This window comes from Mangifera indica, chromosome 9 (assembly GCF_011075055.1).
Source record: "Mangifera indica cultivar Alphonso chromosome 9, CATAS_Mindica_2.1, whole genome shotgun sequence".
Classification (NCBI taxonomy): Eukaryota; Viridiplantae; Streptophyta; class Magnoliopsida; order Sapindales; family Anacardiaceae; genus Mangifera; species Mangifera indica.
The window spans coordinates 1908404-1920780 of NC_058145.1; the positions used below are offsets into that span (position 1 = coordinate 1908404).

Below are 12377 nucleotides of genomic sequence, written 5' to 3' on the forward strand. Positions count from 1 at the left end.
CACATTAATTCTTGTTGGTGCATTAGCAGCTGGAACATATGATCTTATCACTTTTGTTGTATCTACAAATGCATCAGACATTTGGTTGGCAATAATTTGTAAACGCACTATTCTCTGTACTTCAGTTTCACTTTGGGATGTGCGAGGATCTAAATGAGACATGGTAGGTACATACCAAGTAAGTTCATGCCTAACTTTATGAGGCATTTTCTTTTCCTCTAAAGAGGGGAAAGTTGTCTCATCAAAGTGACAATCTGTAAATCGTGCAGTAAAAAAATCACTTGTTAATGGTTTCAGGTACTTAATAATGGATGGTGAATTATATCCAACATATATTCCCAAACGACGTTGGGGTTCCATTTTTGTACATTGAGGAGATGCAATAAGGAGATATACAGCACAACCAAATATTCTCAAATAAGATACATCAGGTTGGTAACCAAAGATCAATTGTAGGGGAGAATATTGATGATAAGAAGAAAGTCGCAAGCGAATTAACGCTGCAGTATGTAATATAGCATATCCCCACATAGAAGTAGGTAATTGACTTTTTAATAATAAAGTACGTGTAATTACCTGAAATCGTTTGATAAGAGACTCAGCTAATTCATTATATGTGTAGACATGCGGGACTAGATGTTCAACCTCAATTCCTATAGACATGCAATACCATCAAATATTTTGGATGTAAATTCATCAACATTATCTAGTCGTATTGACTTGATCGAATAATCTGTGAAAATGGCTGAACACAAGGCAAATTTCCACCAAGGCAATGATGTAGCTCACCATCAATTTAATGCATTCACACCCAAACTTTTCATTTTTCTGTGTCAGCCTTTCCAATTTCTTCCTCCATGTGTTTGTCATAATAAATGATTTCTCACCCCTTTTTCTTGACTTCATTTGGTGGAAAGCCATCCGGATCTGTAACAAAATTAGCATTTTAAAGTTAGTTTGAATTTTGATATTTTCAATAAATTTACGTGATAAATTTTTACACTAATAAGGATATATTGATAATTTAATATTTATATTCAGTATTAATTGTAGTTTTGTAATTTTAATAAAATGACAAAACAATTATTTTTAAGAAAATTTAACAAATTTACTAATAGAAATGAATAACAAGGGAAAATTAAGTTTTCTGAAACTTAAAACATGAGAATTTGTCGTTTTATCAAACCTTCGATGGGAAATATCCATTTGGCCATTGTCTTATGTTGATATATAGTTTTCATTAATATTTGATGCATGAAATATTAATCTACATATGATATATACAGTTAATAAGTGTCATTTCTAGATGTCTATAAAATAAAAAAAGTATTGTATTTATATGAATAGGATAGGAGTGAGATAAATGAATGAAAATTTAAAACTCACCATGCAATTGATTTGTATATAGATATTAGATAAATTGTCACCATCTAGAGTAGACAACATTTTTGTCTTTCAATTTAGGTGAAACTTTTGAAAATTGACTATCCATTAATTATCTTTCTCATTGAATTAAAGAAACAAAATATATGTAAGTTTAGACCTGTCAATGGGTCAAACTGATATAACCCAAAACTAAAAATGTCTGACTCGAAAGATATAATGTATAAATTTATAGTTTAAGGGGCACGACTCACAAAATTACAAGTTATGTTAAGGTCTATTTTTAAGGGTGTCTTGTTTGATATTTATTGGAAAGACATGTGGACTAGCTTGACACAACCCGCAAAATGTTAAACGTTAAAAAAATAAAAACAAATAATTTTTGTCAGATTAACCTAAAAAATGCATAAATTGACTAAGAAATACCCATAGAAACATGACTCAAAAGACTGTTGATCATGTTTAGGGTTGTATTTTTCGATGAATTATACCAAATTAGACATGCACTGATCCAACTCGACGCGTGGAAAGATCTATGTAAGTCCAATAAGTAGCTCAAGTACACAAATAGTTTTGGGCTAAGCTAGCTCCTTCTACCCATATAACCTGACCCAACCAAAACCCTCTCTATTAATAAATTCAACCATTGGATATTATATTCAAGTTGTGCTAAATCGTTATCCGGTGATGCATATTTTTTAATCTTACACTTAAAGGATACAAGTTCAAAGAGCCACAAATACAAGACAATGGTTAATAATTATGAGTGGATTCAAGTAGAACCAATTTGGGCACAACTCATAGTTCAGCTCAAACAAACTAAACTTTGGCAATTTTAGCTCATTAAGATTGAGTTTGGCTTGTTATTGATTTTGATATTGAAGCTCGTCTCATTAAAATTTTTTTCTTTTTTAACAATTTTTCTATTGTTTTGATTTGATTGTTTATCTTCTTTGGTGTTATAGTTTACTGTAAGTTAAACTTGAGTTTGAGTTGACTATTCTGAATTAAAATTGAGCACAAAATGACCCCTATGCAAGTTCAATTTGGCTCGTATCCATTTTTATAGATAATAAAACTTATTTGTAAAATGGTTGTTGATGTATTTTAATCGATAGAAAATTTAATAAATTATAAAAGTAAAAAAATAAAAACCACAATTTTTTATTTTAATATTTTTGTTGATTGTTTTAATAAAATTAAGTTATTTGCTTATTAATATTTAATTTTTATATTTAGGGGTATATGTATCATTTTATAATTATATAGTTAAATACTAAGTTTCCCTTGACTATTATTTATAGTACTCATTTCTTTTAAGAGTGCGTTTGATATCATTAATATTTTATTATTAAAATTAAAAAATTATTTTAAAAATAAATTACCTAGAAGATTACTGGTATAAATTATTACTATAATTGATAAAATTTAATAAGTATAAATAATTATTTTGTTTAATTGGAGGTAATAATAGAATATTAATATATTATTTTATTTAAATACCTTGGATATAATTGTTCTAAAATATTTGTTATGTTATTTGTTATATTAATTGAAAATAAAATTATTTTTATCTTTAAAAATTAATAAATAAAAATATAATTATAATAAAATCAAAATTATATTGATAATCTTTTAATAAAGAGATAATAATAAGATTACTACCTGATATTAGAAGATTATTGGAGATAATCTTTATTTAGCTAGGTTAAAAATGTCAATTGCCCAATACTAGACATAAGGTCTATGGGTTAGTCGAATATTGCTCACAAAATAATAAATTAATTAATATTTATAATATTAAAAATTAATTTTTTATTAAAAATCACGAGTCTATTCCATATATATTAGGTGGGTAGTGGGTCTTATTCATCCCATGGGTCAGCTCGGTTCGAAAGCTTACTACTATAGCAAGCCTTCGGGTCAACCCAACCCATGGGCCTGATGGACTGTGTTGGAACTACCATGACTTGGCCTATAAACACCTCAAAGTTTAATCAACTACTCTCTAAATGATATTATCCTTTACTTGGAAGACAAGTTAAATTTTAAATTTAATTTGGAATACTAATTATTAATCCAAAGGTAATCTAGTAGACTTAAATTTTGGAAATTGAAGATAGTTATTTATTTATTTATTGTCATCTGAAAACCACTCATTTGCAATGTATTATTGATTATTAATTAGGGTCAAATTTTAACTTGTCCTAAACTTAAAATACCAAAATTATTGATCTAATCATAGAATTAAAACACAAAATATTTTCATTTTCATTTTCCTGCTAGATTATAAGCCGAAACTCCCCAAAATTTGATTGAATAAGATTTATAGTAATAACATTTTGATGTATTTGACATAACCCTAGCTACTGCAACATTCTATCTGAGCTACTTAATCTTAGATCAAATAAGTCGAGTTTAAATTAAGGATTAAACCCATTTTCGTAAACAAGTTAAATTGTTTTGAACTGAGTTTGAATTTCAATTTGTCAATTTTGAATCGACTATTTTGGATTTAAACTGATCATGAGTTTAGTATTGTTTAGATTCGATGCAAATCAAATTTAACTATAATCATAATTATAGAAGTATGGATGTGCATCCGATCTAAACTTGATTTAAATAAGTCAATTTTGAGCTAAAGCTCTAACTTTATATCTCGATTAAAAATTAACCTATTTGATGATACTATTTATCTTATCGATAATACTATTTATTTATCTTATCGATAATACTATTTATCTTTTCGATAATATTATTCACACTATTAATGATTTTCTAATGATACTGTTTACTGTCTTGAGTGAGATTGAATAAAACTTAATACTTTTGATTCAGGCGAGCGGCCCTAAGGAGAAGTGTTCAACACTCCAAGAAAAGGCCCCAGTAATCATTGTTTTAGTAACCTAAAGCCATTCTCACTTTGTACTTTAGGTGTGGCTTCTCTGTGCCAAAACCCGCAAAACATTAAGGTCAAGATTCTCAGACGCTACCACTCTCTCTAACTAAAAAACCAACATTTACACAAACACGTTACAGGCACTCACAGAAACATGCTCACAATCTTTCAATCTTACAAGATTTTAATTCTACAAGCAACGCTTTCTCTATCGCTTACTTTACTTCTCACTTACCTCAAAATCCCTGTTCTTTTCTTGCAAGGTCTTTTCACTTATGTTCACCCTGAGAATGTTGGCAACAACAATTCTCAACAGGGTGTTCGAGCTGCCATTCGAAGACCCTCAAGCTCCGATTCAGGTTCTGGCCTTGATGGGTACCAGACTTTATCGTCTAAAACGAATCCTGAGCTCAAGAAGAGGAGTAAAGCCAAAGAGAAGTTTGAATTTGATGAGAATAATGCTCAGATCTTTAGATTGAAACTCGATGAAGGTCATCTGCAAACTCGGATTTATTTTAAGGAGTATAATGATTCGTTTATTTACTCATTTATTGGATTATCTTGTTTGTTGCTGAACTTATATTTGGATGGAAATCGAGATTCTGGGGTTTTGGCTAATGGGGTTTTAGTTGTTATCTTTCTGGGGTTTGTTAGTTTCTCCAAAGTCTTTATGTCGTTAGTAAAGTTGTCGTTTGAGAAATCTGCATCAAAGAAGTCAGAGAGGCAACTGAGTTTGATTGTTGGATTTCTGGGGTTTATTTTAGGTCTCATGATTTGTTCTGGGATTGTTCCTAAAGTTTTGGACTTTGATTTTGGTGCAATCGATGGGTTTGGGAAGATCTTTTTTGCTGTTTTAATGGGCTGCATTGCAGGTGTCCTTTATATGCCTGCAGGAAAGAGTGCCAGGTCATTTTGGCTTGGAACTGATCAGCTTCGATGCAATTTGCCTATAATTTATTGTGGATGGTTTGCTAGAATGATTCTATATGCTAATTATATGTTGATTGTTTCTGCGGCTTTGCTTTGGATTAATCCATTAACAGAAATTCTTGTCAAGAAGAGGATTAATGATTGTAAAGGAGAAAATAGTTGTGTTGGAGATGTGCGGAAATTGGTTGGGAATGTAGGGTTTTCTCAGGAAGATTTTAACAGGTTTAGGAATTGGTTGTTGTTGCTTTCGGGTATCATTCAAATTGTGGCTTTACGTCCCAACTTGCAGATGTATTTGAATGAAGCAGTTTTGTCTTGGTACCAAAGATTGCATGCTAGCAAGGTCCCAGATTTGGATTTCAGTAGGGCTAAGGTTTTCCTTCACAATCACTACTTGTGTCTTGTGGTCCTGCAGTTTTTTGCACCAGCAATCCTGGTACTTATCTTTTTTGGCATGTCCCAAATTGATGGTAGCTCATTAGGAAATTTCATGTGGGTTTGTGATTTAATTTCATGCTCTGCATTTGTTAAAGAAGTAAGTCTATTTATGGCTTGGTGGGTTATCTTTGTTTGGGCTATTTACACTTCAATAAGCCTTCTGTTGTATCGTCGTGGCATTTTATATGTTTCTTAAAGAATTTGACTATTTGTAATTGTCGATATATTTGGCCATTGTAATTTATATTTATATTTTGACGAAGCTTGTTTTTGCTTCTAAATTCTAATGGATTATTATATTTTTAAAAGCGTGTTGAATTATCTCATGGTGTAAGTCCTTGTTTTCTGCCAGGAAGAGTTAACATGATTTGCAGGATATATATTCTGTGAAATCTTGTGCAGCCATGATGAGGCTTTGGACAAGTTCACAATTACAGAATAAAGAGTTGTTGCTCTCCAGGTACTACACTTAGGAGCTTGTTAGAGTTTTGTTAGTCGATCTTGTTTGAATGTGGTCATTCGCCACTTTTCCATGACGGGGTTCTAATTTATCTTCAATTATCTTGGTGCTGATTTTTTTTTTTTTTTCATTTTTGTTGTAATTCTATCCCTGCTTGATTGCCAAATGAATGTTGTTATTCATCAGAGTAGAAAAAGGGTTTGTCAATTAACATTAAGAATCTCATCATTGTTTCTCTAGTGTCTGCAGGCTACCTCAACCATTACTCTTGCTTTCACCTTAGACTATTAGTCATTTTTCTCTATATGTTTGGACTTCTTGTTCCAACAAGTCTAATTTCCACTCTTTGGTTTCTAAGAAGAATTCACTTCAGAGACAACTCATGTCATAGAACAAAATGAAATCTCCTCATCTCCCCATCCATTTTAAGTTTGATGCGGGTTCCTCCATTTCATCTCCAATTAAACTATTTGTACATATTTTGAGTACATATAATGAATATACAGATAATATGTCATTATGTGATTGAGTGATTTTAAATTAAGAATAAAGTAACACCCAATTACATGAAAATATATCATCTATATACTCATTTTGTGTATTTAAAGTGTGTACATATAGCAATGTTCTCTCTCCTTTGGTGTAAGATCATAATTCAGTTTACAATCTGCCACCAGATTCTTACTTTCTATCCAGTTTTCTCAGAGAAGTAGTTTCATTCTAGTGGATCCCAAAACCATTTTCATTCAAACCAATGAATTTGTGATTCCAAATGACATGAGTTTTGACATTATCCTTTTAAGATTCTTTAATGCATCTTCAACAAGAATTTACTAAAGACTGAAAGCCTCCACATAAGACATAACTGAGCTTTTGCATCATAAATTTTCAAAGTGTTGAGTGATTATGTTTGTGTGGTTGCTGTAGACCGATCATGAATGGTTGTGAAGTATAAATGATATAGCTTTTGCATTATTGCACAATGAAAGATCTTCTTTCTTAATTAGCAAGAGAGCCAATTACTAGATTTTCCATCTTCATGTAGTCGTAAGTTGGATTGTAACAGTTAAACTAGTTTTTCACCAAAGTTCTATTGCTGTGAATCCATATGTTTTTTCAGTTCTGATAAATCCAGTAAATTGTATTCTTTCAAAATGTTGCTGCAAATGATGTTATTTTTTATTTGTAAAATTTGATGTAAAGTTATAACTCTTTACCACTGTAAAAGTGGAGGTGGATCCAATCTAGGGTGGCCCAACTCGAAACCACAACTTCGCTTGAATGAGCAAATTACGAATTAGAGTTTCAGCTCAATTTGAGATCAGTATGTTTTCTATCAATGATATTATTCACTCTTTTGTTGATATTATATATCTATCAATATCTCTCTACTGACACTACACACAGCTCAAGCTTGAGTTGATCTTAGAGTTGGTTTATACTGAATCCATCCCTAATACAAGTAAAGTCTTTTGTAAGACTGAAAGGAAATCAGATTTTCACTTTGAAATACAATTTAAAGTTCTTAAAATTATTTTTGAATGAAAGAATCAATGGGGTCAAAGAGAATTGGCAGTTTGTTCATGAACGACAACGTTTATACAATTAAGAAGACAAATCATAACAAGATAAAATGGTCGTTTTCTTTAGCTGGAATATATGTATGTTGTAAAAAAAACTATCAAAATCTCTGGCTACTGTAAGGCAAATTTGGACCCAACTGAAGGACAGTTACTTAAAAACATAAAATAAAATAAAACTATAGTTTAGTGGGTATAGAATCAAACCTCATTTTTTGTCGTGTCCCCTGTGCCCCGGATGATAAGGCTCTTTGATCGGTGGGAAAGTCAAAGCAGAGATGGCTTGAAAATACCATTTCCTTGCAAGGACCGTTCTCTCTAATCAGGGGAATGTCCAAACAAATCGTGTTCAACTGTTAGCTGGCCAATCTAACATTATATATATATTATAAAGTTTGTGAATTTTCAGTCTGGGGTGTCATTTTTCAGATTATTCTCTGGTGAACATTCCACGAACTAGAATTTAGTGATAACTTTATTTAAAGGCCAAATGTCTATTTTCCACCCATTGTTTTGTGTAAGGAAAGATTCTCACATGTTAAGTTTAAAGGAACAATTACGCATGTAAAAATTGATGTTGTGGTAAGTATTAGAAAATAGAATCAATGGAATGGTAAGTTGATAACATTAAGGCTACAATGGTCACTTAACATTGACAGAAGAAATCGACAAAAATTGTGAACACATAGCCCATGGGTAGTAAAAAAAAAATTTAATAAGTGATCTAGTGGGTGATTGACACGTGTATATTGAATTGTTGGTACATGGAGGCCCAAGTTTTCATCAAAAATCGACGGTCAAGGAATTTTTAGATATAACAAGCCCATGTTATGTTAACACATTAAAGGTTAGGATTGTTATTTTATACTATATATAAAAAAATTAGTGAATAATTTTTTTTTTTTGGATGCTTGGTGATAAGATAACATGTGATGGGGTAGATGACATGAAGAAGGAAAACAAAAGAACTACTTTTTTCTGCAGATCTAAAATGAATAAAAAGTTAAAAAGGCAAAAATTCAGTGTTTGAAGGGTTACGAGTGGCAAGTTTGAAAGGAGAGGTTATAGTGTTGGTGAATTTTTACATGACGGGTGAACGAAGGTTGAAGCATTAAGCGTATAAAGATGTAGTTTGCATAAACTGGACATGAGATTGTTGGACAAAACTATAGGTTATAGTAACAGTGTTATTTTCAAAGTTGTATAAGTTGATGTTGTCGACTTATAGATTTTTGAAGTGTTTTTCGATGACAATGCTTGCAACTGTGTTACGTGCAATTAAGGTTTAGTCTTTTGGTAACTATGTTTAGTATAACGAAGTGTTTGTTATTATAACGATATCGCTATAAAAGAATGGTTACTATATGTACTTTTACGTTTTTAATTTTTTTCATCTATAAATTGTTTTTAGGGTTTATGCATTGAACTGAGCCACAAAATGTGTTAAAACCAGGTTATTTTAGGGTTTATAAACAATCCAAGCTGCAACCCTTATAATAGATTTAAAAAAATAAGACTTATACTTGTAAAATTAAATGATGAAAAGTTTTATTTGATTCTCCTCCTGATTCCGATCATTAAAAGAACTTTGATAAATCTTCAAGAAGAGATTATATTAGTTTTATCTTAATTCTTATTATGGAAGCTTTAACTTGTATCTTGAGTTGTTCTTTTCATAGAGAAGGAAGAGTATAGATTATTCTCAAGTCCTCATTGTTCTCGATAGGTTGTCCTTGTTTTTATTAACCTATCAAAATGGGTAAAATTATTAATCTATCATTAGGGTTGTAGGTTGCATAAATATGAAATATGCAACTTGTTTTTATTTTATAGTTTTTTTACAAACCACTTCAATTGTTCTTTTCTCAATATACACTTTCATTAAGACAAAACCGCTTTGATTTGTATAATACTTCATAATTTTTCTAAAATGCTTCATCCTTTAAAACACCCACCTTACCTCAAAGTGCTCATAATTAAAAAGCTTATCCTTCATATACCTATTCTATCTGCTTACAACAGCATCATCCCTAGTGGATCTTGAACCATTTTCACATCCTCACTATTTGACTCATGAATAGACAACAATTCACTATTATCATCTTCATCAATGCCTTATCCCTCAACCCTTTCATCACCTTTTGACAATCTCTCATCACTTCCCAAAATGTTGTTTTCATCAACCTTATTAATCTTCTACATCACCCTCTTCCAGAGCCTTCTCATCATAAGTTAATGATAATAGATACACCACCACAAAAAATTGAATTACAATAAATAATAATGACATTCATTTGCACCACTAATGTTGGACTCTTAGGTTTCCCATTGATATATTAATATATTTATCTCAGATCCATGTAACATCTATTTTACAGCTAACTATCAAATTAATAAACACGTCATTAACTTAAACTAAACTCTAAAAACAATACCATCATTGTAACATTTAGTGTCGTCCAACATTCATGTTCAACTTAAACAAATTACGTCTATAAACACTTAACGTTTTAATCTTTATTCATTTGTCATTGTAATATAATCCTTCCTTTTCAACTTATAACTCTTCAAACAGTGACTTTTCGTGTTTTCTTTAAATTTGGGTTCTTTTTAAATCTACATTAAAAATTTCTAGTATTGTTTTCCTTCATTGAGTTAACTACCTTGTTATAAGTCACTTTTTAGTTTGTTAAGCATTTGAAATGCATCATTTTTTATTGTTGTTTTTTTAAATCCACAAAAAATGATAATCCCACCCTTTAACCATAACAAGTTTTCAAATTTTTCGTTACTCGAATGATTTTTTTATTGTCAATACTGGTACAAATTCTCGCCCATTTATATAATAACATTTTATTATGAGTAATATTATACGTATCCATTTTTGATACATAAATAAATACACACATGATGTATCATTATATAATTCGATGTTACTTTATTATTAATTCAAAATTACTCAATCATTTAATAATACACATAAAATATATATCTATTTGTGTATACAAAATGATTATACATATTTTATTGTTTTATTATACCACCCATCAAATTTTTAAAAATTTACAAGTTTATTTTATTTAGGCCAAATGACTATTTCCCACCTAAGGTTTAGTGCCAACCCAACTTTCCACCTGTTAATTATTGAAAATCTAAATACCCTCATTTTTATTAAATTTCACTATTACTGTCAAAAGTAAAATTGTTATTTAACAAAAATATTTTAAAAACTAAAAATTTATCATATTTCCACCTCTCAGGTTTAAAAACTGACAAAGTCCCCCACCCAAAGTTTGAAAAACTTACATTCCCCCCTAGGGCTTTTGCAGCAGCTACCGGTAGTGTTCTTCCTCCCTCCCAACTTCTCTCTCAGCGGTGCTCCATTTTCAGTCGTCTACTCCCTCACCAGCCAACACACAACGAGATCAAGATCTAAGTCTCTTTGTTGCACAACGAAGAGATCTCGGTCTCTTCATTACACGACGAAGCGACAAAGAGACTAAGATCTCTTTATTATGAGACAAAAAGACTTAATGCACTAGTCGGTGTGAGGAGAGGACAATCGATGATGGTCAAAAATGGGTAGCAGTTGAGAGATAAGTCAAGAAGGAGGAAAAATGCCGTTGTCGCCAAAGCCTCTGGCCATTGATAGTTGCTGCAAAAAAACTAAGGGAAAATGTAAGTTTATCAAATTTTGGGTAAGAGGATGTGAAGTAAATTATTAGTTTTTAAATCTTTGGGAGGGGAGAGGTGATGAATTTATAGTTTTTTAAAATATTTTTATTCTTAATAATAATAATAAAATTTAACAAGATTATGAACATTTAAATTTTTAGTACTTAATGAACAAAATACTTTTTCACATAACCTTGGGCTAGTGAATACTCATTTGGCATTTTATTTAATATCAACCCGGGTAGATTCTCACCCATCCAGACGTCAACACCTTAGGGCTATATGTTTTGACAACTTTTTTGTCTTTTTGGACTATTTGAATCATCTGTACAGCTTTACATGTACATACTCATGCCATTAATTCTATTTTGTATCATCCATCATCAAATGACTATTCTACCTTTTTGAAAACAAAATTTAAAAATCAAAATGGACAGCAGACAGATAATTAGACTTTGTAAAACTTAGACGACTGAAAATCTATTCTTTGACCATAATGTGGCGGGGATATATTGGCCTCATTTAGAAGTCATGAAGAAAACCAAATGCCTAAGGATATACTACTGAGAAAATGCCCCCCAAATGTAAATTATTCAACATCATCATCCTGTGTTAATGAAATTTTACAAGAAACCAAAAAAGTCCCACTAGTCAGGCTGCAGCCTGCCCCATTTTTCACCCATTTTGGTGAATAAAGATAACCCACTGGTATAAATTTGTATTTGGCAGACTTGACTCCTAAAAGCTCCATCCTCTTATTTCTTTTAATTTCAAAAAAAAATTAATGCAAAAGTAGAAAATTAAAAAAATATATATTATTGAAGTATTTTGGAAAATAAAAAATATTAACTTATTTTTAATTTTTTAAACAATTTTAATCAATTTTTGTGTATTCTACATATATAATTAAAAAATATATGCTTTATCAAAATTACCCACTTCTATTGCCTATTATTTCTATAAAACTAAGGTAATTTTGTTTCAATTATATTTTTCATAAATTATAACTTAT

General features: G+C 30.6%; 1 protein-coding gene across 1 annotated transcript; it reads left to right on the plus strand.

The window, feature by feature from the left end:
* The first annotated feature begins 4263 nt into the window (after nucleotides 1–4263).
* Nucleotides 4264–5971, plus strand: LOC123226406. The gene has a single exon (XM_044650923.1). The coding sequence runs from the start codon at nucleotides 4437–4439 to the stop codon at nucleotides 5844–5846; it is 1410 nt and encodes a 469-aa protein (XP_044506858.1). The 5' UTR covers nucleotides 4264–4436; the 3' UTR covers nucleotides 5847–5971.
* The last annotated feature ends 6406 nt before the right edge of the window (nucleotides 5972–12377 follow it).

Coding starts and splice junctions, on each gene's coding strand:
- LOC123226406 (XM_044650923.1), top strand. CDS start 4,437: ATGCTCACAATCTTTCAATCTTACAAGATTTTAATTCTACAAGCAACG.